The sequence below is a fragment of the Oncorhynchus mykiss genome, chromosome 22, assembly GCF_013265735.2.
Source record: "Oncorhynchus mykiss isolate Arlee chromosome 22, USDA_OmykA_1.1, whole genome shotgun sequence".
In the NCBI taxonomy this organism is placed as follows: domain Eukaryota; kingdom Metazoa; phylum Chordata; class Actinopteri; order Salmoniformes; family Salmonidae; genus Oncorhynchus; species Oncorhynchus mykiss.
The window spans coordinates 8,067,048-8,094,425 of NC_048586.1; the positions used below are offsets into that span (position 1 = coordinate 8,067,048).

General features: G+C 42.0%; 2 protein-coding genes across 3 annotated transcripts in view; one reads left to right on the forward strand and one right to left on the reverse strand.

The window, feature by feature from the left end:
• mgat4a (alpha-1,3-mannosyl-glycoprotein 4-beta-N-acetylglucosaminyltransferase A) overlaps positions 1-9,500 on the forward strand; it is a 48,632-nt gene extending 39,132 nt beyond the window's left edge. Inside the window, exons 7-17 of the mRNA XM_036958610.1 lie at positions 4-117; positions 876-951; positions 2,153-2,267; positions 2,627-2,757; positions 2,849-2,956; positions 3,197-3,271; positions 3,493-3,611; positions 4,454-4,532; positions 4,797-4,857; positions 5,014-5,126; positions 5,233-9,500. Coding sequence (XP_036814505.1) covers positions 4-117; positions 876-951; positions 2,153-2,267; positions 2,627-2,757; positions 2,849-2,956; positions 3,197-3,271; positions 3,493-3,611; positions 4,454-4,532; positions 4,797-4,857; positions 5,014-5,126; positions 5,233-5,259 — 1,018 coding nt within the window. The 3' untranslated portion in view covers positions 5,260-9,500. The remainder of the gene's footprint in view (positions 1-3; positions 118-875; positions 952-2,152; positions 2,268-2,626; positions 2,758-2,848; positions 2,957-3,196; positions 3,272-3,492; positions 3,612-4,453; positions 4,533-4,796; positions 4,858-5,013; positions 5,127-5,232) is intronic.
• Positions 9,501-16,769: 7,269 nt separating this feature from the next.
• On the reverse strand, positions 16,770-25,819 carry si:dkey-4e7.3 (nuc_hydro_CeIAG domain-containing protein). Of its 2 annotated transcripts, none has more exons than XM_021578793.2 (7): positions 25,664-25,819; positions 20,524-20,621; positions 19,263-19,453; positions 17,962-18,141; positions 17,777-17,888; positions 17,528-17,664; positions 16,770-17,435 (listed from the first exon to the last, which is right to left on the reverse strand). In XM_021578793.2, exons 1-7 carry the CDS (start codon positions 25,756-25,758, stop codon positions 17,088-17,090), a joined length of 1,161 nt encoding a protein of 386 aa, XP_021434468.2. In that variant the 5' UTR covers positions 25,759-25,819; the 3' UTR covers positions 16,770-17,087. The 2 variants fall into 2 exon arrangements, with proteins under 2 accessions (XP_021434468.2, XP_021434469.2); XM_021578794.2 differs by having other exon boundaries at positions 20,524-20,632; positions 25,664-25,800.
• Between the last annotated feature and the right edge of the window lie 1,559 nt (positions 25,820-27,378).

Below are 27,378 nucleotides of genomic sequence, written 5' to 3' on the forward strand. Positions count from 1 at the left end.
CAGGTTTTCTACAGAGTTCAGTTCAGGTCTGTTGGAGCTGATCTCTCCTCCTGCCAGCTACTACCCAGATCTCAAAGAACTCAAGGAGACTTTTGGAGACTCCAGAGAGCGGGTCAGGTAAGAAAACACAAAGTAAAACTATCAACATTTGATTCTGTAAAGAATCCAAGGAAGTTCATCTTCAATTGGTGACAAACGGTCAAATAACAGCCACACACCGTCACGCCTGGACCTCTCCAGCCGATCTACACTGCTCACACCCCAAAATTGATTTGTTCTGGGTATTTGCCGTTTATGTGTCACATCCGGTGGGCATTACCATTGACAGTACGGTGAGAAGGAGAGAGGAGAGTGGGAGGAGCTGTAAGGGGTGGGCCAGGTGCTCAGTATTCCACAGGCATCCCTCAATGTGAGCTCAAGGTCAACTGCACCCCTCTTATCTCCTTCCCTTCCCCCCACCCTCTTACATTGACGGTGCTGTGGAAACCTCTTGTCGCTCTCTCTGCTGCGCGGCTCCCTCTCGCGTGTGGGGGTTGATGGAGAGCTGATGTTTTGGAGGGTAAACCATGTTTGAAATTGGTCTGATGTGTGCTTGTCGTGTGCTGCCCTTTGTTAGCTCTTGATTATATTTTTGCTGGCTCATTGAATATTCATGAGAAGCTCACTGGAATCCCTGCTGCTGAGGTGGAATGAAGAACAATCCAACTCATTAGCGTGTGTGGGTGGGTGCTCGCCCACGTGTGTGTTTGTATGCGCTTATGCTGGTCCCAACACCGTTCGTCGGGCAGTGATGTGCACACCTGCTCCCTCCAGCCACCTTTTATTTAGTAACCGGGTATGAGGAAATGATTCATCATTGTGTGTTTGTGTTGTAGATGGCGGACCAAGCAGAATCTGGACTATTCCTTCCTCATGATGTATGCTGTGAGAAAAGGAGTCTACTATGTCCAGGTGTGTACGTCCTTGGAACAGACACACATTCTGCCCCTACTAAACCTGCGTTCCCATGGCAACCTGTTGGAATGTGCCCGGCAGGAGCGGTATTTGTCTGGGGCAGAGCTGTAGTACACCTTGTACCAACATACTTCAGCATCATAGGGTTTGTTACCACACTGGTAAGCAGGTAGTTTGGAACAAGGTGTGCCCAATTTGGACGTGTTCTTTACATTACACGAGGCCATTTGCTAGTCTGTGTTGGTATAAGATGAACATACTGTGTCTGAGAGTTGGGCAGCCCTTTTCTCCTCTGAGTGAATATAAAGATCAGACATACTGTACAGGTTGTTGTACATCTTCTATCATACCACCTGCTACTCCCTTTGATGACATACATACATACACTGAGTGTACAAAACATGAACAGCATCTTTCTAATATTTTGCCCTCAGAACAGCCTCAATTCGTCGGGGCATGGACTCTACAAGCTGTCGAAGCGTTCCACAGGTATGCTGGCCCAGGTTGACTCCAATGCTGCCCACATTTGCGTCAAGTTGGCTGGATGTCCTTTGGGAGGTGGACCATTCTTGATACACACAGGAAACTGTTGAGTGTGAAAAAGCCAGCAGCGTTGCAGTTCTTGATACACTCGAACTGGTGCGCCTGGCACCTACTACCATACCCCATTGGAAAGGCACTTAAATATTTTGTCTTGCCCATTCACCCTCGGAATGGCACACAGACCATCCATGTCTCAAGGGTTAAAAATAGTTATTTAACTCGTCTCCTCCCCTTCATCTACACTGATTTGAAGTGGATTTAACAAGTGACATCAATAAGGGATCATAGTATTCACCTGGTCAGTCTGTCACGGAAAGGTGTTCCTAATGTTTTGTACTCTCAGTGTATAATGAATTAACACATTGGATCACATCCTCTATTAACCCCTTGTCGTTCTTTCTGTCCTTCTGTTTTGGTTGTTTTCATCTTCCGTCCTGTGTTCTCCACTTGGGAGGAGTGGGCAGAGGTACTGAATGCTGTCATTGACAGTGTAGTTCAGTCTATTGTAGGCCGTAGACATCATACAGTGCCTATAGAAAGTAGCTTAGTGAGAGACTTGTGTGGTGTTCCATGTTTGTGATTAGTAGATGACGAGATGTGATGGCCAAACCCCTGCTCACCAGTTTCCCCCCCCCCCTTCTCTCTCTCCCTCCAGTTGGAGGATGACATTGTGGCCAAGCCCAACTACTTTGCCACCATGAAGAATTTTGCCTTGCAGCTCTCCTCCGAGGACTGGATGATCCTCGAGTTCTCCCAGCTCGGCTTCATCGGTAACACGCACGCGCGCACACACAAACTCTGGGCATTTAGCAACCCTCTAACAAGCTATTAGTCAGCAATTAATGGTCCTTAACTAATGGTCACTGGGGCTTAACGAGGAATCCTTGACCCTTAACGAACAATGACTGTCAGGTAAAATGAAAGAAAGTCAACAAACATCAGGAGACTTTGAGTATAAAAAAAACGGAGCATGGTTTGAATAGCCAGCCCACTGGTTTTCCTTCTCTCTCTCCCTCCCCTCTTTTTCACCTTCCTTTCCCTTGATCCTCATTCCCCATACCCCCCTCTCCTTGTTTCACTCTCTCCTCTTTCCACTCTCCCTCCCCATCTACCTCTCTCCTTCTCTCAGGTAAGATGTTCCAGGCTCCAGATCTCAATCTGATCGTAGAGTTTATCTTCATGTTCTATAAGGAGAAGCCCATTGATTGGCTACTGGACCACATCCTCTGGGTCAAAGTGTGTAACCCGGAGAAAGACGCAGTACGTACACACCCTGTTTGGTTGTTTGTTTGTGTGTGTGGTATCTTCATCAACTCTCTTGACTCTCTCCATCTACCCTTTTTCCCTACAGAAGCACTGTGAGCGGCAGAAGTCGAGTCTGCGTGTGCGGTTCAGGCCTTCTCTCTTTCAACATGTGGGGCTACACTCCTCTCTGGCTGGAAAGATCCAGAAACTCACTGTGGGTCATAAACCTCTATCACCCTCCCTCTAGATCACTCACCCTGCATCAGCCTTTGATTAAATTTCCTGTACCATATTTCCTAAATACCCCCAATCACTACCTTGATATGTCCTAAACCGACCAACTCACGGCCATTATACTAGGCCATGCTGACTCTTTCTCTCCCCCCCCCCCCCCCCCCCGGTATGACCACTTCCTGTCGTCCCTGCTGGTGTCTCACTTCCTCTTCCTGTTTAGGATAAGGACTTCCTGAAACCCTTGCTCCATAAAATCCACGTGAACCCACCTGCTGAGGTGTCCACGTCTCTGAAGGTACATCACCTTTAAAACACAACTTTCTACCTTGGCCTTATGAGTTGAAAGATGTATATTGTTTTTTTACGCATGTTTTCATCATTGGCTTTTTATTTCAATAAGGTAGTATGCCCGGTATTGACTGTTTTGAAATGCGTTTTAAAAGTTTGCTTTGTATAATTATTTGAGAAGTTTACTGGAAGGTTTTGAGTGCATTTAGCTAATATTGTGCTGTGTAGGTGTACCAGGGCCACACGCTGGACAAGACCTACCTAGGAGAAGACTTCTTCTGGGCCATCAACCCTACTGCTGGAGACTACGTCCTCTTCAAGTTCGACAGGCCCGTCAGCATAGAGCGGTGAGTAGGGAGTTTGTGTGCACGCACGCTTTTTGTGTGTCATTTCTGAGAGGGAAAAGGGAGGTCGTGTCACACACTCTTCCACAAGCTTTAGCGTGCCTGTCTCTCTGGGGCTCAGTGTGCTAATGAGTGTTCTAAAATAAGAATTCCCAGGACTGCCTCCTAGGAGAGGGAGAGAGATTCACGGAAAGAAAGAACGGAATGGTTTGGGGGGAGAGAAAGGAAGGGCTGTGGAAGAAGGGGCTAGGTGAGGGGATGTGGAAGAAGGGGCTAGGTGAGGGGATGTGGAAGAAGGGGCTAGGTGAGGGGATGTGGAAGAAGGGGCTAGGTGAGGGGATGTGGAAGAAGGGGCTAGGTGAGGGGATGTGGAAGAAGGGGCTAGGTGAGGGGATGTGGAAGAAGGGGCTAGGTGAGGGGATGTGGAAGAAGGGGCTAGGTGAGGGGATGTGGAAGGGATAAATGAGAAGAGGATATAGAGGTGTTAGAAGTCAGGGAGCTTCAGAGGGAAGGAGGAGAGACCAACTCATCACTGTTTCATGTGTAGTGTTTCTGTTCATAGCAGCCGTTGATCTCTCTCCAGTGTTGGGGTCTGGGCTTGATTTGCACCTGTTAGCCATGTGATGTGTGACAAGATTCATTAACAGCTTAAGTGGAGGGGTGAGTGAATGTGCTCGTGTGCCATTGCTGCCTCAGGCTTAGTTTAGACTTGTCAGATGTCGTTCTAAAAGCACAGCACATTGTGTGACAGGACAGTGTTGCGTGTAAGGAAGGTGTGGGTATGCGTATTCATGAGTGTGCCATGGGACGTGTATATGCATTAATAGGTGTTGTGTGATTGGCAGGTTCCTGTTCCGCAGTGGGAACCAGGAACACCCTGGGGACAGGATAGAGAACACCACCGTAGAGATACTGCCCTTCTTGGTAAGTCGACAACATTCAGACAACATTCAGATGACAGTGTGCAATGATGTGGAAACAGAGGCAGGGCACTTGTCTGATTTGGTTTATTGACCGATCACTCAATGTGTATTGATTTGGTTATTGACACGATCATGAGCATTGCCTGCTCCAATCGATATCAGTGCAGGAGGCGGGAGATGAGCACATGTATGTTAGCGTTACCAAGGCTCTCTACTTAGTGTATGCAGAACCTTACACAAATAATCCCAAAATGTCTGTCTGAAGGAAACTGGACCAAAAACCAAAGAGAAGTACAAGCGGACTGAAGACAGCTACTACAAAATCGGTGAGTGGACCTGCACCAACCCTCCTGTCCTGTTATCTTTCTCTACTCAGAACGCACCCTGATCACATTACCCACTCGCATTCTTCCTGCCACAGACTGATCAACAATGTACAAACTCAATCCCAGCTCTTATTCTCTCTCTCTCTCTCTCTCTAGGTCAGTTTGAGAAGGGTGTGGCAGAGGGGGCTGTAGACGCCTCCTTCAACCCGGTGGTGGCGCTGCGTCTCTCTGTCATCAAAGACTCTGCTGTCTGGGCCATCCTCAGCGAGGTCAGCCAATCACACAGCGTCATCTGTCTTTTAATCTTTTATCAAATGTATCTATTGTTCTATGTACCCAGGTGTGACATGTCTGTGTTTCTGTGTCTTTTTGTAGATCCACATAAAAAAGCTACCAGGCTGACATAAGGCGGGGGGCCACAAACCAGGCCCCCGGCCCCGGGGTGCTCGCAGACGCGCCTAACACTTGCTGACCAGGGGCCCTCTGGCAACCGGCAGTGACATCCTCAGAGCTCACCAGAGCCACTTCTCTCAGGGCTTCTGTCTGAGGACACTCTCATTCAATCTGTCTCTCTCTCACTTGCTCTCTCTCACTTGCTCTCACTCACTTGCTCTCACTCTTGCTCTCCTTCTCTATCTTTTTGCGTAAATGTGACTACTACTGTACAAAAAAGAGACATTTAAAGTATCAGAAGGAATTGGGTGTGTCGGCAGAATTCCGTTCCCAGCTCTGACAGTTGAGGTAACTGTGTGTTACACAGAGGGCTTGTGACTCAGAGAGACTGACCTGAGGGGCTGATGTCACCCAAACACTGGTGCAAAGTAGGTGCTCACTGCTCCATGTGCTCTCAACCATCTCTGGTCTGGTCAGCTGGGGTATTGCACTGTCACTGGAGCCACAGAGCCCCCTGCTGGTGACTGAAGGATGTGTATTAGCCTCATGGAGCTGTTGCTTTTTGTTGTGTTCTTGCTAAACAGCAAGTAATAGACCAAGTAAGGTGTCAGTCATCTTATGGTGGTGGATAACTGCCTTTGTCCCTTTCTCCTCAGCTCTTCTTTTGAGGGAATGATGGCAAACAAAATGTGGTTCCCGTATCTTTAGTGACAGGTCTGCCAGACTATCTCTTGATGAAGAATGCTCTGGGTAAAAGTAACCTGTAGGCGCCGATCTAGGGTCAGCCTACCTGTCCCAACCCTAGTCATTCTAGGGCAAAAACCTACATTACCTAAGAGCTGTGTCTGGGACAGTTTAATCCTATTCATTATTAAATGGATAATCTTGGTGACTGAAGGAAACCATATTTATCGTTCTACTTCGTTTGACAGGAAGCCAGGCTGAAAGATGCCCTTTTAGTGGTAAACCAATCAGACTTTGGCCTACTTCGCATACCTGAAGGGATATTTCTATATTGATGATATTATTACTACTATGACAATGATCTATGAAGGTGAATTAATTTATTTGAAATAAATCCTTAATTTGTACAAGAGGTTTAAAAGTCAGAACTTGTATTTTTTATTCTGTGAAGAGTTTATACTACGGTAGTTGATATGTGCCTGCACCCGCTCTTTTTGTTCCGAAAATGAATAATTGTTTTCACAGTGCGACTTGGTGTTCCATGTTCTCTTGTCTGCTGGTTGGTTCAGATAGAGGTTGGCTCCATCTGCTGGTCCAGAGTCTGTTTTTGGATGACCTTTCCTAGACAGTCAGTTAAAATGAGAGATGTCAGAACAGTCCTTGAAGCTAGAACCCTTAATTGAAACATTAAGTTGAACCTGCTTCTGTTTTGGTTAAAAAAAATATATAATAATAAAAGGCAGAGATTGGCCTGAAGAAATGTAACCACTCTCAAATTCACAGTGGACTGACCATCCAATATATCAAAATGATAGATTTAACTAAGGCTATACAGTGTTTGTTTACTAACATTGGAGTAAAACAAGCTTATTTGGGTTCTGAGGGGGTACGACTGTTGAACCAAGTTCATGAGGTTATATTAAGTTATATTATTCACGAATCAATGGGTGTGTATTTATAATTCCAAAAATGGATGTAGCAAGTTTAAGCCAGAGATGCTGGCCGAGGCTTGTGCTAGATCAGACCCAAGTGCCTTAAAATCCTGCTCATCCGAGATGAAGCAGAACTTCCTGAATGGCTCTGTTCCAAACCCTTCACTCCCTCCCTTTCCTCTACCCTACATAGGGGGATGTTGACTCACCCTTGGAGGTTTGAAATGCTATAGGTCCTTACAGAATACATGATACTTGCTTGACTACACAGGGGTAGTGGTTCCACCATTTATTGTATACCTTTATTTAACTAGACAAGTCAGTTAAGAACAAATTCTTATTTTCAATGACTGCCTAAGAACAGCGGGTTAACTGCCTTGTTCAGGGGATTTGAACTTGCAACCTTTCGGTTACCAGTCCAACACTCTAACCAGTAGGCTACGCTGCCGCCCCGCACAATAAATCACCACCAATTGTACAGTGTGCCCCATGTTTACCGTCAGCAATGGGGAATATATTTTTGGGGACATTATTACATTTCATTTTCTGTAAATTGGGAAGGAATTTCTAAACTGACGATCAAATGCTATTTAGAAAGTTGCACTGAATTTGTTTAATGTTCTATACTTTTTTTTGTTGGTGTGCTCTCATTTACCATCTCCAATGAATGTCATTTCACACTTCTGACATCCTCATGAGTTCTAACCCATGTGATGCCGGAATCTGTCCAATCTGAGACTGCTGGTAGTTAGTAGTTGGACAGGATGTCGACTGCTGTACTTTTTCTGTGCCGTCTTGTTGCAGAGGGCTGCATGCAGACAGCCAGGCTCCACTTGGAGTGGTGCCTTATTCACTCTGTAGATATACAGAAAAGCAACTTGCATTGTCTAAATGCCCTACATGCTCTTTGCCTCATTTCAGGATAGGTCAAAACTGGTTTCCATGAGATGTTTATACAGTAAGATTTTATGAAGGATTTTTTTTCCTACCAGAAATCCATCCACGTTTGAGAAGATAGTGATCGGTTTATTTGGGGGTGCTATTTTAAATGTCAGATGTGCATGCACACACACGTCCAATTCTAAATAGCCCCCTAGCCCCAACCCCTCAGCACGTAATGTTGATCTAGAAGGGTTGGACAGCTATAAGGAACAAATCCCATCTACACTATAAGAGAGCAGGGTGGTGCTATTGCTAATTCCTACCCAATCCTTTTTTGTTTTTTTTGTCCTTGCTAGGATACAGACTAGGGGTCGATAGAGCCCCACAGTGGCGGTGTCATACTACCCATAAAACCTAGCTGTCAAACAGGGAAATAGTTCCAATCGTTTTCCCACCTTAATTCTCCCCATAGGGAATTCTAGAAACACTTAAAGGGTTGTTTCGTGTAGGCTTACCCTGGTGTGACATTTTGATAGCCATGTAAATTCCTCTCATCCAATGTGATTTTTTTCAATGTATTTAGGCTCGATTTACTTTGAAATTTGAAAATAATAATTAGCGTCAAAACAGACATCACGCAAAACTACAAATCCCTGCATGTCATCTCTAGCTGATACACAACACCTCTTAGCAAAGGGTAAATGTAAAACTTCCACAAGACCGTTCAGAGTTGTCCATTTAAAGAAATTAATCAAATGTATTCATTACTACATTTAGCTAACATTAGTTAATCCAGAGAGCCTTACCTTTGACTCGAGTCTCTTCCAGATCATGGCATTTGTAACTCTTTATGTTGGCCACATTAGCAGCTAATTAGCGTTTCAATTTTGGGGGTAAACATACAAGCAAATATATTGATATGTCACCTTGTCCTAGAGATATTTACACTGTTATCAAAATGTCATGTCAGGGTAAGCCTACACCAAACACAGCCCTTTGTGTTTCTAAAATCCCCGATGGGGAAAAATGATTGGAGCAATTTCCATGTTTTACCGCTAGGTTTTATGGCTATTATGACTCATACTGTGGTACTCTATTGGGATTTGGGCAAAACTTTCAAAAGCTGGACACTTTGTACCATGTTTGCTTGTTTGTAAATGTTTGTTATTGATGGTGTGTGTGATTTGATTGGTCAACCAACCCCCTTTGCATGGAGCTGGCCCTTCCCCTGAGCCCCCTGGTCAAACCAGATCCTTGCTCACACCTGGGGCTTATGTAAAGAGTACAACATTCTAAAACCTTCGGATAGAAATGTATTATTTAGATCTGATACTCTAGAACTGTGAATCGTGCCAGATCTATACATTACTTTGCCAGAGCTTTGCAGATAAATGTATTTGCGACTTCCTGTATAAACTCGTGCCATTCATGTGGAGGATGGCTGGGGCAGAGGGGAACGCAAACTGTGGGTGTGCCTCAGTAGTTTAAATTGGGTTCCTTTCATCTTTGTATTTTGCCCTTCATCCACGCTTATCGAAGACTGTATATAAAAGCAATATGGAGGATGCCTGCCTAGACCCTAGGAGTGGATGAAGGATAGACTATTGAGACAGCCAGGCTCTCCCACCCCTGCCTGTCTCCACCTACTCCCCATCAGTCCATGTGCCTTCATGTACATTAGTATGTCTGCCTCTGCTTTTGACATGGATGTACATTCTCATCGTTTTAAATAAATCAAACTTGTTGAAACAATTCATGCCCATCTGTTTTCTGCCTTGGTTTCATTTTTTCAATTAACGTAGTCAGGAGAATGACTCATCACCATCAGCCACACATCCATGTGGAACTAGCCAACCAGCCAGTTTCGAATCAGACTGCATCATGTTGGAGACTCAGTTGCTATATTTGAGTTCTCCTTGCATTCGTGCTCCTTTTGATGTTCTGTGAGCCTTGAGTGGCCCCTAGCAGTAGACTTGAAAAAGTACATTAAAATCGCTAACTTTTTTTTTTTATACAGGAACTAAACACTCCCAGCATGCATATAGTTCACTTCCGCATTCCCAGGATACTTTGCGAATCAAAGATGGTGGCTTGCATAACAACGATCGTGTCAAATTGTATTTTCTTATACATTTCTTGCGTAATTGATCCAAAAGCTGTCTTAAACGCATGTCTCCAACACGACTGCGTTATAAAGGTAACGTTACCGTTAGGAAAGCCTAACTGAGGACCTGGCTGCTAGGTAACGTTGACAGTTTAACTTGTATACCATCCTTTATTTTAACGCGTAGGCCTACCATTAATTGTGTTGGTTGGCTAAGCCACACTTCCATTGCGAAGTGCACAGCTTTCTGCACCAGACTGAATAATTCTAGTTATGTATGGCGTCAAATCCGATCCAAAAGTCGAACGAGCACTAGATGGCGCGCGCGAGCTAGATGAAACATTGCTCGAGAAGAAATGTGGTCGAGCGAGCAGAGGACGGGTTCAGGGAGCGTAGACCGGTGTGGTGCGCACAAATTACAGTTGAGAGTTTACGAGTGAGTGAGCAGAACTTCATTCCCGCACGTATTTAAATGAATTAGAGAAGATGTATTTGTTAACCCGAAGAAATATTTTCTACATATCGAGATTCAGAAATTACTGCACTATACGGTGGACTACCAACTCATTTTATGCCTTAATTTAAAACACTGCACATATGTATCGCTTCACCTTCCTCAATCTCCATTGCATCCTTTTGTTTACCTTTTTACCAATGTCTATGGATTGTACAATGATTTTAATTTGGGAGTTAAAGGTATGGCACCACACAAGTCATGTATGCTTAAACATACTTGTATGCTCATTTATTTGTTTCCTAAAGTGGAAATCTACAGTTGAAACAATAACAAAGCGTTCTTCTTGCCCCTGTTTAGTAAAAAGCTGAGGGATAGGAATGGGGACATGTAACCGCTCTCAAATTCATAGACCGCGTTATGGATGCAAGGACTGACCATCGCGCCGCCTCCTTAAACGCCCATAAGAGATGACCCAAAGTTCCTTGCCTAAGACCTCCAATGGGTTTTGAAAAGGAAGTGAAGAGTTGAGCAAAGATTCATTGGGACAGGGCTTATGTCATTGTTTTAGGTGGAATGATACATTTATTCTGTTCGCACTTACTGTAAATCTTTGTTCTACTTTGTGCTCTTTCCTCAGATGGCTCTGGCTTGCTGATAACATCTGCTCTGATGAGACTCCCTGTGCAATTTGACTCTATTACTGACTATTCAATAAAACGTCCATTGTCAACTATAAATAATTTTAGATTCTGTAATTGATAGATAATAGTAGTTCTCAATCAGACAATTACTATTTAAAAAATATATATATTTTCCTCAGTCCAATGTTTGGAGAATGCATGGTGTTTTTTGTTCTCAGCCCTGCTCTGAATGCTGTGTGTACAGATTCTGTTCTAAATGACCACCGAGTCCATCCTCACCACGGCAACGGATTGTCTGGTCTGCTCAGAGGGTCATTGGCTGTCCTGCACAAATCGAAGGCAAAGAAGTGTGCTGGGAAGTTTGTTGCCGACCCCTTCCACCCCCTCTTCCAAACATTCCCCTCTGGCAAAACCTCCTGCCACAGAACAGTTTCTTCCCCTTTGTCATTGGCCCTCACCAACCGTCCACCTGGTCCTTTCATCCATGGACTTTGCACTATTCATCCACAGACTATGCACCTTACACTCCTATTATATGCATCATTTTGCATATGTTTACATTTTAGCCATTTAGTTGACACTCGCATCCAGAGTGACATACAGGTAGCAAATAGGGTAAAGTGCCTCGCCAAAGTGCACATCGACAGATTTTTCACAGTCCGCTCGAGATTTGAACCAGCGACCTGGAAGAACAACCCAATGCTCTTAACCTGTAGGCTACCTGCAGTTTAAAGTGTACACACTGTGTGTGGATATTTTCTTTTTGTCTGTATATTCTGTTTGTGGCAGCATTTCAGTCAAGTTCCTGAACATGCAAATGTATTTGTTGAATAATAGCTGATTCAGAGAGGTAGAAGATTCCCCTTTTGTATTTTCAAATAATTTTATTTTTAAGAATGTGCTGTGTGTGTCCTTTGTTAGGCTTAATACCCCAAATATTGGCTCCTGTCTGCAATTAGTCGACTCGTTTCATGGTGTCAGAAGAGCTGACCGCTTTTCGTTTTGCTGGCTAATAAGTAATTAGCTAAGTTTAGCAAGTACATTCCACTCAACGTGGAATGAGTGAGTGAATGGTGGGGAGGTTTTGAGGGGTGTGTGCGTTGATAGAGCAAGGTATAGTGTACCTATTATTTCCCAATTAATTTGGTTATCAAGCTGCTGGGTAGTCGGGTTGAGCACTAAGTGCCGAACTACAGTATCTAGCTAAACAGACGGATTTGCAGTGTATCGCAATCAGAAGGCTCGTAATAGCCAATCACAATGCTGGACTGGCCAATAGTAGGCATTTGTTACTTCGTCCATCACACCAGTGAAAGTGGCCAATCTAAAGTGTCTAGACTGTAAGCCCGCCCAACCACCAGACTGAAATCCAAACCAAAGGTCAGGGTTGTGACGTTCGCGGTTTTCCTGAGAACCGGGTTACTTTGAATACGATGTCGCGGGTGAAAATGTATTGCTGGAGGTTTTTTGTACTACTTTTAAATTGCACCGCGGCCGCCATTCCATTTCTCTTTGAAAACAAAAATCTATATATTTCACTGTTACCTGCTGCTGCTGACTATCAGGCAGTGAGCAGGCTGTAACTGAGTGAGTGAATGAATGGTGGAGAGGGCTTGACTGGTGTGTGCGTTGAGAGAGTGCTGCAGCAAGGTATAGTGTACCTATTATAATTTATTTCCTAATTAATTTGATTATCAAACTGCTGGGTTCCTCAAGTCGTTCGGCACTTATTACTCAACCCGGCTATCTAGCTAAACAGACGGCTTTGCAAGTTCCATAAAGCATATTAACGCGCTATAACGGATATAATCGCCACAAAGAATTGGAAAACGACTTTAGGCGCCCTATAGCAATTGAGCTAAATCCGCTCAGAGGTGGTTTAAAATAATCTGCATTCTAATGTCGACTTTTCTTATTGATAACCGTATCAAACGAGGGGTTTACTCATGCTCAATTATGGGATCTGAAGAGTTGTGCGAGTGGAAAATGGAATTCCCTTCTGTTATGGGAAAAATTCCACAATGAAAATGACATTACATGTGGAGAATGATCGGGTACATGTGCATCTTTTGGCCATCAAGTAGGCTATTCATTTATATACCATTATAGGCTACGTAGCTTACCATCTAATACAATAAATATGTTTGAAATGACGTTATCACTGGAGTCATTGCGAATCAATTTGTGCCACTTGTGTAGCCTACATGGATGGAGCTGGCAAACGGGTTTAATAAATAGCCTATAACTCTTTTTTTTGTAGCCTTGTGTTATGCAATTATTAATGGCCATGTTTAGTTCTTTAAATTGAAATGTATCAATTGTGATCATGGCCACAGTTCTATCGCAGATGTGTCATTCTCCACATTTAATGTCAGTTTCATTGTGGACTGAAATGAGATATTGAACTATCAGGGGCTATAGGCTACCTGCATCTAGCTCAGCAAACCATTGCAACATTGAATTGCTATTATAAACCCAGATTTGAGTCAATAGCCTATGCCTTTTGAAATAACAAGTCAATCTCGCAAATGTGATTTTTATAACGGGTTGTAGTCTTAACATCTGGCACATCATAATGGCACAATTGCCAGAAAATAACGTAACATTCGTTTTTTGAAATTCGTCCAAGTGTTTCTTGAACAGATATTTTGAGATCCTCAGGCCAACTTCCATCACTCAAACTCTCCTGTCGTAGAGTGTAGTTATGAACATGTGCAGACAGGGTTTATTAACAATTATACACTGGGTGGTTTGAGCCCTGGATGATGATTGGTTGAAAGCCGCGGTACATCAGACCACGCCCCACGGGAATTACATATTTTTTTACTGTTTTAATTACATTGGTAACAAGTTTAAAATAGCCATAAGGCACCTCAGGAGTTTGTTTTATATGGCCAATATACCCCTGCTAAGGGCTATGTCCTAAGACAGCCCTTAGCCTTATTGTTTAGCAGTCAAAACAAGTCAAATTATCTGGAGTGTTTAATAAGGGCGATGTATCTTTTCTCTTGTGACATATTCTTAAACTCACAAGAATTATAATTTTGATGGAAACCAGAATGTTGCTTCTTAGCCTATGCTGTTAAAAAGTACGTTGATATTCCTTAATTCGCCCGATAAAATTATTGGGGAAAAAATATTGGATTGATGTGGCAACCCTGCTCTTGCTGCGAAAAAAAACATTTTTGAGTGAGTTTTGTCATTTGGGTTATACATTTCTGCCAGACCTGGCAACCCTGCCAAAGGTGACAAAACTTGAGAGATAGCAATTTGATCAATTGAGAGCGAAAACTTGACAATGACAAGTGGCTATTTCTGGGGGTGCACAGTTAAAAAATTTAAAGCGCCCCCCCACCACCCAAAATATACACGTTTAATTAACGTTTATTTTCTTATAGTTCAATATTGTTTGTTGTTGTTGATATGTGACAATGATGTTCTGCTTACTTAAAGTCGCACTTGTAAACTCTCAAGTTTAATTTGCACTCTTGACAGTCCTGTGCACTCGCGGCACCCGTCCTCTGCTGGCTTGACTATTTCCTTCTCTCTCGACTGTTTGCTCATGCAATGACGCTTCATCTTGCTCGCCCGCGCCATTTAGTGCTCGTTCGTCTTTTGGATCGGTTTCGACGCCATAGTTATGCCACGTTTAAGACAACTGGAAACTCGGAAATCTCCGACTTACGAGTGTTCAAAACAACTGGAAACTTGTGAAAAATCGATTTGAACAGACATTCAACTCGGAATTTTAACTGGGAACTCGGGTCTCTTTCTGGAGCACTGACTTTCCGACCTGGAGATCACTGATGTCATGATTCGTGTCCCAGTTGTTTTGAACGTGTCATTAGTAGTAGTAGTTGTAGTGGGTAGGCTTTATGTATTCATGAATATATGTTGTGTGGTCAATGTAAACGGTGAGAATGATCAAAAACACAACACCAGTCTTGGTAAAAAAAAAATTTTTTTTAAAGAATTTAGCTAACCTTAAAACCCGCCATGGCTGTCTCTGACTCCTTAACCTCCACCACGGCATCCATTGACTGGAGCTCACGTTTCGGTGTTGTCTGTTTCTGCAGGGGGGAGATGTCAGTGTCTGAAGGAGGGCTACTGTTGTGCATTGCAGACCTCTTTCTTGGAAGTGCAAGAGATCTGTGGTGAGATCATCAGTGACAGCAATGACATTAATTCAACACTTAATCCTTATGTATGGAACTGACTAGTTTCTGATCTACCTCTATTTTCTACTTTTTACTTAACATTTATTTTTCTTAAAACTGTATTGTTGGTTAAGGGCTTGTAAGTAAGCATTTCACCATAAGGTCTACAGCTGTTGTATTCGGCGCATGTGACAAATACGATTTCATTTGAGATAACAGGTCTAGATTCAGGGGCAGGAAAGGCTATTAATGGACCAACGTTGGAAATCTCTGGAACAATGACAGCACTGAAATTATTAATTGTAAATAGTAGCTTAACTAACTTAAAAGGGTCAGTATGGGGATTGTAATTTATAATGCTAACTTCACCTGAGAATGTGATTGAAGTTGTTCTGTAGAGAAGATAGTCACTGGTGTAAAGTACTTCAGTAAAAATACTTATAAATACTACTTGTCGTTTTTTTTGGGGTATCTGTACTTTACTTTTGATATTTTTGGCAACTTTTACTTCACTACATTCCTAATGAAAAGAAAATACTTTTTACACCATACATTTTCCCTGACACCCAAAAGTACTTTACTTTATTTTGACAGGAAAATTGTCAAATTGACACACTTATCAAGAGAACATCCCTACTGCCTCTGATCTGGTGGACTCACTAAACAGAAATGCTTCGTTTATAAATTGTCTGAGTGTGCCCCTGGCTATCAGTCAATAGAAAATAAAATACAAACTGTGCCGTCAGGTTTGCTTAATATAAGGAACTTAATGGGGTGGCAGGGTAGCCTAGTGGTTAGAGCGTTGGACTAGTAACCGGAAACCCCCAAGCTGACAAGGTACAAATCTGTCGTTCTGCCCCTGAACAGTCAGTTAACCCACTGTTCCTAGGCCGTCATTGAAAATAAGAATTTGTTCTTAACTGACTTGCCTAGTTAAATAAAGGTCAAATAAAAATGATTTATATTTTTACTATTGATACTTAAGTACGTTTTTTAACTTCCATTTACTTTTGTACTTAGGTATATTTAAAACCAAATACTAGACTTTTACTCGAGTAGTATTTTACTGGGTGACGTTCACTTTTACTTGAGTCATTTTCTATTGAGGTTTCTTTACTTTTACTCAAGTATGACAACTGAGTACTTTTCCACCACTGGATATAGTAATCAAAGAATATTTGGTAAAAAATGTTCCTTCTGCCACGATGGGTAGAAACTAAAGTGTTGCTGTGAATAGGCCTACCACAATTACAACTAAAGACATTTGCATATGTGCGGGAGAACTCTATGCTGGGCTGTACTTCTGCTTCCATGTTCTGCAATGACCAAACTTCAAGAAACTCTATAAAGCAGGGGTGTATTCATTACGGAAAATGTTTACCGTTTAAGAACCAAATGGAAACAGAACGAAAAGGGGAGGGACCTACCTGAATTTGTTTAATTGAAACTCTCCTAAACGGTTTCTGTTGTGAAACGTTTTGCAATAGAATTGGCGTAATCATTATACCCAGGTTCCTTCCCCTTGACTGCTCTGAAGATAGATTTCTGAATTGTGCATCTGTTTTGAACAACTGGGTGTAATAAATGTATCAATAAAACGGATTAAGTGTTGCAAATGTGCTTGTGACATAATGGAGTGTTTAATGCACACGACTGCTGGTATGAGTTGTAATTCAATCGATTTATTTAAAAATGTTTATCTAAATGACAAGGCATGATTCTTGACATCAGCGTGAGCTGACAATACAGTAAAAGGGAAAAGAGTTGCACAACTGAATGCATTTAACCGAAATGTGTCTTCCACATCTAACCCAACCCCTCAATCAGAGAGGTGTTGGGGGCTGCCTTGACGTCCACGGTCTTGGGGTGACTGGATGAGGTTGGAGTTGTCACTTTTCCCTGGTTACGGTCCCATAGAGCGTTCTCGTAGTTGTTTGTTTACTTCTACAGTCTAGTGGTTAGCTGTAGCAGACCTAGAGATTACTTCAGAGCGTCCATCATCATCTGCTCAAACCTCACCATGTTCACCTTCTTCATGACGAAGGCCTTGTGAGTCTTCTTCAGCATGCCCAGTGTGTCCAGGATCATCATGCCACGCGTGTGTGTGCCCGTCAGCTCCACGCTCACCGCCATGTGGTCGCTCTCGGTGACAAAGGTGTTGTCGATGGCTGCCGCCATGGCGTAGGAGTCACATGACACAAAGCCCATGCCGTAAACCATCTCCGCCTGGAAGCGCTCGCTGTTCGACTCTTCCATACTGTGGCGGAAGATCCGGGCCATGAAGCGAGCCTTCTCTGACTCCTGGGCCAGCCAGTCATCACACCACGACTGTCAGGTGGAACCAGAATAGGAAAACAACATCAATCATAATGTGGAAGGTAGTGTTTTATCATTTATTGATTACATGAAATGAATGTTACCCAGGGCAGCTTGCTGTAGCAGGTGAACTCCCAGCTGGCTATGTAAGTGGGACACAGGAAGTCATTCAGTACGATGTAAGCTGCTTCCGGGTCGGCAGCGAAGTTAAACTCTGCACACACTGTGGTGTTTCCTCTGGCTGAAGACAGGTACCAAATTATTAAAACCTATGGCAATCGACCCATTTATCTATTTACCATTAGTATACTAGATAAGTTGATCTTCTGAAGCGAATAAATCATAGCCCTTACACTCTGTGTTGCCTCCCATGATGTAAAGGCCTTTAAGTTTGCTGGGGAAGGATGGCTCCATTCTTACAGCCAGAGCTAGGTTGGTGAGGGGAGCTGTGGCCACCAGAGATACCTGGGAGAAACACCTGCATTTACAACAGGGACACACACACATATTGAGTAGCCTGCGTCTACTGCTCTCTCACCTCTCCAGGGTTTTCGTTGACTATCCGGATCAGTGCAGATACCGCTCCTTCCATCTGCAGCATGTCCAGCCCCGGAGCGTTTGGGTCTGGAGCATCCCCCAGCCCGTCCTGGCCATGGAAGTTTCCCGCACTGATCACATTCCCCAGGATAGGCTTGGCAGCACCACGGAATACCGGGATCTAGAACACAGAACAGAGGTCAGAACCCTGAATGCAATAGTTTCAAATTGCAACATTTATAGTATTCCCTCTACACTTTCACTTGCTATGAATTCAAGAGCCCAGCTTATGTAAGTGGGCATCCCAAAACACGGAGTCAAAAACTAGTCTGGGTGCCAATCTGTTTCTTAAACCAACTACTTTGCTTATGTCATGGCAACGTTTGATGTAAACTCCAGCCTCTCCACAATGATGCTCTGTCTATGTGCTACTGCTGTAAACATAACATTATGTCAAATCAGATCTCAGTTTCCAGAGCTCTAGAATTGGGTAGAGCTCCAAGGTCATGTGTCTGAGACAGAGGTCAACAGACTATCATCGCATCCTTCCCCATCATGTGATCTCTTCCCCTCTGTGTAAGGGTATGCATACATTAGTCTATACACCGAATGTACAGAACATTAGGAACACCTTCCTACATTTGAGTTTGCCCCCAGAACAGCCTCATTTCATAGGGGCATGGACTCTACAAGGTGTGGAAAGCATTCCACAGGGATGCTGGCCCATGTTGACTCCAATGCTTCCCACAGTTGTGTCAAGTTAGCTGGATGTCCTTAGGGTGGTGGATCTTTCTTGATACACACAGCAAACTGTTGAGCGTGAAAAACCCAGCAGCATTGTAGTTCTTGACACAAAATGGTCTGCCTGGCACCTGCTACCATACCCCGTTCAAAGGGACTTAAATGTTTTGTTTTGCCCATTCACCCTCTGAACGACACACATAGACAATTCATGTCTCAATTGTATCAAGTCTTAAAAGTAATTTTTTTAACTCGTCTCCTTCATCTACACTGATTGAAGTGAATTTAACAAGTGACATCAATAAGGGATCATAGCTTTCACCTGGATTCACATGGTCAGTCTCATGGAAAGAGCAGATGTTCCTAATGTTTTGTACACAATGTATAAGCTTTACCGTTAAATGCACTTTCTATATTTTGTGACAATATAAGCACATTCCCTGTATCCCATTGGGTGCTTGTTTACTTCAACAAATATGTCAAGACAATTTTAGCTAAATAAACGATATAATCTAATTGAAAGGGACTAACATTGTCTACCAAAGATTAACAGCACTATACCTCCAGTCTGTTGCAGACTTGGAGCACCCGCAGCGTGTTCTTGCACACGTTCTCCACATTGGTGTTGCCGTGGACACAGGTGATGCCCAGGACCTCTACATTAGGGGTGGCCAGTGCCATCATGATAGCCTGAGCATCATCCACCCCACAGTCCACATCCACCAGCAGCTTCTTACTACTCATACTGGAGCCTGAGACACAGAACACAAGGAAAGATCAAATAACCTTGCCACTATGATACATTAACACAGAGACAGATCAAAAATGATTACCTAACCACTATGATACATTAACACAGAGACAGATCAAAAATTATAACCTAACCACTATGATACATTAACACAGAGACAGATCAAAAATTATAACCTAACCACTATGATACATTAACACAGGAACAGAAATATTGGATTCAGATAAAAAAAAGTATAACCTAACCACTATGATACATTAACACAGGAACAGAAATATTGGATTCAATCTTAGAATTGGTACACACAGAAAACTTCTAAACTAAAACACCCATTAATATTCAATTTGCAGTCTGATCCAAGCTTTCAATAAGTAGCCTAGTCATGTTTTTTGTTTTACTAAAAAGGTAACTGAGGTACTGTCATCTATACACGGATGTATTTATTATTTCAAGTTGAACAACCTCTCACCCAATGAGATACCAGAGTCAGACCATGCACGTGATAATTGAACAAACACAAATGTTCCTTATTACATGCATGGTCTGACTCTGCTGTCTCGGTGTGTTCTGATCAGGCTGTGTTCTAGGCTCCAGTATGAGTCCATTAACCTCTATGAGCTTTTTGTCTGTCTCACAAGCAGGTTAGCACTGCATAGTGGTCACTAGCTGTCACAGCCACAGTCTAACTTTAACAACACTGCTAACCCTAACCTTAAATTAAGACCAAAAAGCAAATTTTTGTTTTCATTCATTTTTACTTTACAGCTGGCTTATCTATGGGGAAATCGCTCAGTTCTGCCTCCAGGACAAGACTCATGGCAATAAAAGCAAACCTGCATCTCACAATCCCTCTCAGCAGTGTCTCAATATGTTCACACCTGTCCAGGTATTGTGAGATCTGATCATCTGCAGTTATTGTTGCACAATTGCAATAAAGAGAACATCGACCGTACCTATATTGTTCAGTAGGCCTGGGATTTAGAATTACAATGAAGTCGGACAGCATAATCACACAGGACCCACCGACATGACATGTAGCACATGACATCTTAGAATAGAGGTACAGCCTACCTGTAGTTGAATAGAATAGGACTGGGCTGTGTCGGTGTGGACAGGCTGCTACTCCTCTTGGCCTGGCTAACAAGTGACCGTCACATGCAACTGGGAACCTTTGAGCGGCCAGGAGGGTTGTGAAAGAGAGGGAGGAGTGAAGTCAGTGACTATAAACTAGAGGAAAACTTGTCTAATAAATCAGACTGAGATACCAATTGTTGGTATACAGTTAAACAAGCCACTGCAAAAACTTGGAAAGTTTCCTTACAGGACAGAATGTTTAATGAAATGACATTTCAACTTACTCTACCGGTTGTCTGAGCGCTCGGTCCTTCAGTGGGACGAATTTTCAGACAAAATATCCCCAGGATAAATATTATTTAACGCCTGGTAGTGTATCACCTGGCACATGGGCAAAACCATGTAAACACCTGCAAGACTTCGGCATGCATCGGAAGCATGCGCTTCTGTCTTGTGCAAGTGCCTTAGGTCATGAGCAAACAAATCTTGATTGCTACAGACAGAGACTTGTGTTTTGAAGTCGGTTTATTAATACTTTCTGGTGGATCTTTTGTCGAAAATTTTGACCCACTGAAGGATCAACTCCACGGACAATCTTCAGTTCAAATATAATTGTATTCAACATTCCTTGACAGACAAGGGATTGTTTATTTTTTTTCCTGTGTAAATCGAATGTGTTGCCACAATCGGGACTAGAGAAGAACAAGCCTGAATGAATGATCATGCAGCTGAATGGCTTAAATTCCTGTATGATTTGCAGTCTGCTACAGTATAGAGTTTTATTGTGTAAACACATCAATATTATTTAAAGCTGCAATATGTAACTTTTTAGGCAACCGAACAAATGCACATAGAAATTATAGTTATAGATATGTCATTCTCATCGGAAGCAAGTCTAAGAAGCGGTAAAACTGTTCTGAGCTATTTTCAATGCTTGGCTTTAAAAAGCAACAAATCCCTTTGAAAACGCCCTGTGATATTGATAGGAGTCAGTTATTCTAGTGTCAAAATTGACTATAAAGTGTAAATTGGGATAATTTTGGTAATAAAGTCTGTCTGTCTAAAACGGAGTTTGGAACTTCACTGCGTCACGAAGTGTAAATGCAGGTTGGGTTTTGATTTGTCCATTTTCCCACCAACATGGGGTGAACAGCTGTGGTGATTTCTCTATCCAATAGCATAGCGAGACGGCTGTCATACAAGCACTTTTTTTTAAACTTGAGAATCGGCCAGGAAACACCTCCAAGGCTGACGTCTCGTTTTTCAAATGAGCAACAGAAAAACACATATGCCAAACGCGTGTTCAGTGGTCTTGAAGTTTTTGCGTCTTTTCAGTTTTGTTTTGTACACCAGCTTCAAACAGCGGAAAATACAATATTTTGTGCGACTTCTGTATATGCACCTTGAAAGAGAGCACACCTTATAACAACAGTGGTGCTATCGAACCTGTCAAAGGCAATACCACTCCGCACATGGCAGCGAGTCTGAATGCACAAATCTTTCGCTGAATGTAAACAGACTCTGAATTTGGGGAATATTTATGGAACCATTTGGGTCTTTGCAGGTCAAAAAAGATACACTATTTCACGTGTCAAATAAGCTTGTTGACTATGCGTTCCATAGTTGATCAATCAGGACCTGAATATGACTCCACGTCATATAATAATTTTACGCGTTCATTGTTTTTTTACGTAGTTATTACACATTGATTACACTATCACTAGTATTTCATATGTAAAACGATTCATTGATACGCATGCAATGATGCTGGTAAAGTTGTCTCGCGCACTTTCAGTGCTGGTCATAAAAGAAAGCTAGCTCATGGATGCAAACAATGTTCTTCCCCAAAACATAGCAAAACGACATTCTGTTTAAGTAATTATATCAAATACTATCAAATACTTGTTCTACCCATTGTAGCTGTATAGTTAGCTAGCTAGCTAACTATACAGCTACAATGGGTAGAACAAGTATTTGATACACTGCCGATTTTGCAGGTTTTCCTACTTACAAAGCATGTAGAGGTCTGTAATTTTTATTATAGGTACACTTCAACTGTGAGAGACGGAATCTAAAAAAAAAAAATCCATAAAATCACATTGTATGATTTTTAAGTAATTAATTTGCATTTTATTGCCTGACATAAGTATTTGATACATCAGAAAAGCAGAACTTAATATTTGGTACAGAAACCTTTGTTTGCAATTACAGAGATCATACGTTTCCTGTAGTTCTTGACTAGGTTTGCACACACTGTAGCAGGGATTTTGGCCGACTCCTCCATACAGACCGTCTCCAGATCCTTCAGGTTTCGGGGCTGTCGCTGGGCAATACGGACTTTCAGCTCCCTCCAAAGATTTTCTATCGGGTTCATGTCTGGGGACTGGCTAGGCCACTCCAGGACCTTGAGATGCTTCTTACGGAGCCACTCCTTAGTTGCCCTGGCTGTGTGTTTTGGGTCGTTGTCATGCTGGAAGACCCAGCCACGACTCATCTTCAATGCTCTTACTGAGGGAAGGAGGTTGTTAGCCAAGATCTCGTGATACATGGCCCCATCCATCCTCCCCTCAATACGGTGCAGTCGTCCTGTCCCCTTTGCAGAAAAGCATCCCCAAAGAATGATGTGTCCACCTCCATGCTTCACGGTTGGGATGGTGTTCTTGGGTTTGTACTCATCCTTCTTCTTCCTCCAAACACGGCGAGTGGAGTTTAGACCAAAAAGCTCTATTTTTGTCTCATCAGACCACATGACCTTCTCCCATTCCTCCTCTGGATCATTCAGATGGTCATTGGCAAACTTCAGACGGGCCTGGACATGCGCTGGCTTGAGCAGGGGGACCTTGCGTGCGCTACAGGATTTTAATCCATGACGGCGTAGTGTGTTACTAATGGTTTTCTTTGAGACTGTGGTCCCAGCTCTCTTCAGGTCATTGACCAGGTCCTGCCGTGTAGTTCTGGGCTGATCCCTCACCTTCCTCATGATCATTGATGCCCCACGAGGTGAGATTTGCATGGAGCCCCAGACCGAGGGTGATTGACAATCATCTTGAACTTCTTCCATTTTCTAATAATTGCGCCAACAGTTGTTGCCTTCTGACCAAGCTGCTTGCCTATTGTCCTGTAGCCCATCCCAGCCTTGTGCAGGTCTACAATTTTATCGCTGATGTCCTTACACAGCTCTCTGGTCTTGGCCATTGTGGAGAGGTTGGAGTCTGTTTGATTGAGTGTGTGGACATGTGTCTTTTATACAGGTAACGAGTTCAAACAGGTGCAGTTAATACAGGTAATGAGTGGAGAACAGGAGGACTACTTAAAGATAAACTAACAGGTCTGTGAGAGCTGGAATTCTTACTGGTTGGTAGGTGATCAAATACTTATGTCATGCAATAAAATGCAAATTAATTACTTAAAAATCATACAATGTGATTTTCTGGATTTTTGTTTTAGATTCCGTCTCTCACAGTTGAAGTGTACCAATGATAAAATGACAGACCTCTACATGCTTTGTAAGTAGGAAAACCTGCAAAATCGGCAGTGTATCAAATACTTGTTCTCCCCACTGTATGTGTCATCATCTAAAATAACCCTCATTTATAAAACAGTTCTCAATTGATTAATGGTTGTCGGACCCATTTATGTGAAAATAGCCACAATAGTGAACTTTGCAGTTAGCCTTCAAAATAAAAGTATAATTGACAGCGATACAAATGAATACAAATAGAATTATGCCATAATTGAATAGATCATGCTAAATGAGGTTGAAATGTTGTTATATAAAATCAACAAAATACAATTATTTGTTCATTTGACACAAAGCTGTTGAAATCAAACTGGATGTATTGGACTTTAGAATTGCATTTGGGGCATACTTATTTCACTGTACAGCCTTACCTATGGATTGCGGATCAATGACATAGGTTATCAGTCTACTCAGTGACACCCAGAGAAACATCTGAAACAACTGTGAATTGAGCCACATTTATTATCAATGTGTATTGAACACCATTCAAGAGGATAAACAATACTGCGTGGATGTTTTGGAGTCTGATAACTGAGGAGGATGTTGGGAAAACTATATTGGGTATTGAGTAGACTGATACCCCATTTCATTGAACCCCAATCCTTAGGTAAAGCTGTGCAGTACAATATGAATGTCAATGCACACAATAGGCTGACTGGGGAGGTGAATTCAGTCAGTCCTGTGATAAGAGCTACAACACTAACATTTGCATAAACTCTTCACAGTTGTGTTCTGAGGGTGTCACCGAGTAGAATGGTAACCCATTTCATTGCTTCACATTCCAACCTTGTTTAACATTATCTAGTCTAAATATGGCATAATTCCACCAATTATAACCTTCTGCGTCACTTTCAAATAGGTAATTTTATTTTGAAGGCAAACCGCAAATTCCACTATAATGCCAAATCCTTATTGTGGCTAGCTTCACAACACATAACCCAGTGCGGTCGAGCCTCACTAGCCAGATGAGGCTAGCTGGCTGCTAAAAACGTTAGCTTTGGGCAACAGGGTTAAGTAGCTGGCTAGCTAATTATTTTAATGAACTGAATTTCAATAGGCGAACAACAAGTGGCTACCTAGTTAATATTTACTCACAAGGATTCCTAAATCATTGTTAAGGATAATTAAAATGACTGCAGTTTCTACTGGTCATTGTTTTCAGGCTGGTTGTATTGGTGCTAGCTAGGTACCAAGCTAAAACTAGATAACCCAGAAGTTGCGGTCGAAAAAATGATGCCTCATTACCATCGCGTTATTGTAAACACATCGGTTGTGGCCAGTGCGTGCTTGAAACATACTTTTAGGTACAGCTTTGACAGTGCTACTGATTGATAGTGGTGGCGCTTGGTTTATACGTGCAAATTCATCACACACAGCATTCTAATAGAATTGTGTTATTTGACGTGTCAAATTAAAAGTTTATTTTGACACGTAAAGACCCAAACGGCGTTCCATACATATTAGCTACGGGAACACAACATTTGGGAGTCTGTGTATTGGTTGAACGAATAAAGTCTCACGATGTTGTGTCCCAAAGTTATGGCATAAGCTCTATCCATAGGCCTCGCTTTAAATTAATATTCTCAATGTTTTAATAAAAAATAAATGTATATGCACCTGCTTTCCGCTAACCTCCGTGTATGTCTACGGTAAAGATGAACAACCTCCAAAGCGCTATAAACATTGAATCTCGATAATCTTGCCGCAGTCATTGACCTTTCTCTCGTTTCCGGGTTGGGCCATCCGTGCGCTGCACCCCAATATGGCGGCTGGAGCGGTATTGCCAACTATTTTTTTATATTTTTTTATTATTAACAACAAATCAATACATAGAGTACATGACGGGACACAAGTATAGATTATATACAATGGAAATTGAGATAGGGGGTACAATATCACATTACACAAAGACCTTAAGGGACATGCATACACTTATAATTCGAACAGCTTTTTTGTTAGTAGAGTATTTAATTGTCTTAAAATCCAGTTCAATTTATTTTTGTAGGGTAAGAAAATGTTGTTGTTTTTTTTGTAAATTTACATTTGTGATTGTGAAATTTGGCCAAAAGAATAATGAAATGAATTACATAAAAAGTTTCAGCTTATTTCTATCGTAGGTAAAGAATCCAAGCAGTTCATCTCTCCACAATAGTGTAAGACCTTCATAAAAGTGTTCAATTATAAATCTACTGATGTCTTGCCACACTTTTCTTACATGAATACAATGCCAAAAAAGATGCAACACTGTTTCTGGGTGGTCATTACAAAAGGAGCAATTTGAGTTGATGTTTTCCTTAAACTTCTTCATATAGTGGTTGGCAGGATAATATTTATGAATCATTTTAAAGGAAACGACCTTAATTTTGTTAACAAGTAGGTATGTGTGTTGCAACATCCAAACTTTTTTCCAACAGATATTATCAATAAATCCATTCAAATAAGGCAATAAGGTATAGTAGATACAACATCCTGATGAAACAAGGTTCGTATCGCTCTGTTGTTGAATGGACCAAAAGAGAAACAAATCTTTCCTTACTGATGAGTCAACAGGGTTAATGGAAGGTAGGCTCTGAGGGTCAGGTCTTGACACGTTCCTGAATAATAGGGCAACACCTGAGGGAATGGCATCTAAAACATTTGCAAAATCTTTAGGTGTTACAGAGACCTTGTAAAGTGATAAGAATTCCTTATAACTGAGTAAAAGACCCTCTGCATTTACCAGTTGGCTCACCAATAGGATATTATTTCAGAACCAATATTCTAAAAACAAATAAGTATTTTTATACAATATATCCCGATTATTCCATATATAATATTTGTGTGGTGAAAAATTGTGTTTATAAATTAAGGACCATGACAAGAAAACCTGCCGATGAAAAGCAGAAAGTTTCACTGGAACTTTGTCAATATTATAATTGCAAAACAACATGAAGTAAAGGTCACCAAAAGTAGAGAAGACACGATGAGGAATAAAATTCCAGGGTTTTTTCCAATTTGATCTTAAAAGTATTATTTAAGGTAGTAAAGTCCAGAAAACTCAGCCCACCATTCTCATAAGTGTTCATTACAACAGTTTTCCTAATGTAATGGGTACAGTTTCATCACAGAAAGTTGAAAAGCATCTGGTCTATCTCCTTGCTTATTTTATTGTCAAGATATAAAAGATAGAGCGCCATATGTTAGTCTAGAGATACCTTCAGCCTTGGTTATTAGGACTCTACCTTTTAAAGATAAGTCCCTCTGTAGCCATTGATTTAGCTTATTCTGGGGTTTTTTAATAAGAGGGTGCAAATTTAGTAAGCCTCTAGACTTCTGATCCTTTGTAATGGTTA

Excerpts from the sequence above, each read along its gene's own strand:
- si:dkey-4e7.3 (XM_021578793.2), bottom strand. The coding sequence starts at position 25,758 with ATGACTGCGGCAAGATTATCGAGATTCAATGTTTATAGCGCTTTGGAG. Across the intron at positions 20,622-25,663 it reads CGGAGGTTAGCGGAAAGCAG|GTTCCCAGTTGCATGTGACG; the intron begins GTGCATATACAT and ends GGCCGCTCAAAG. Across the intron at positions 17,665-17,776 it reads CATGGGAGGCAACACAGAGT|CCAGAGGAAACACCACAGTG; the intron begins GTAAGGGCTATG and ends ACCTGTCTTCAG.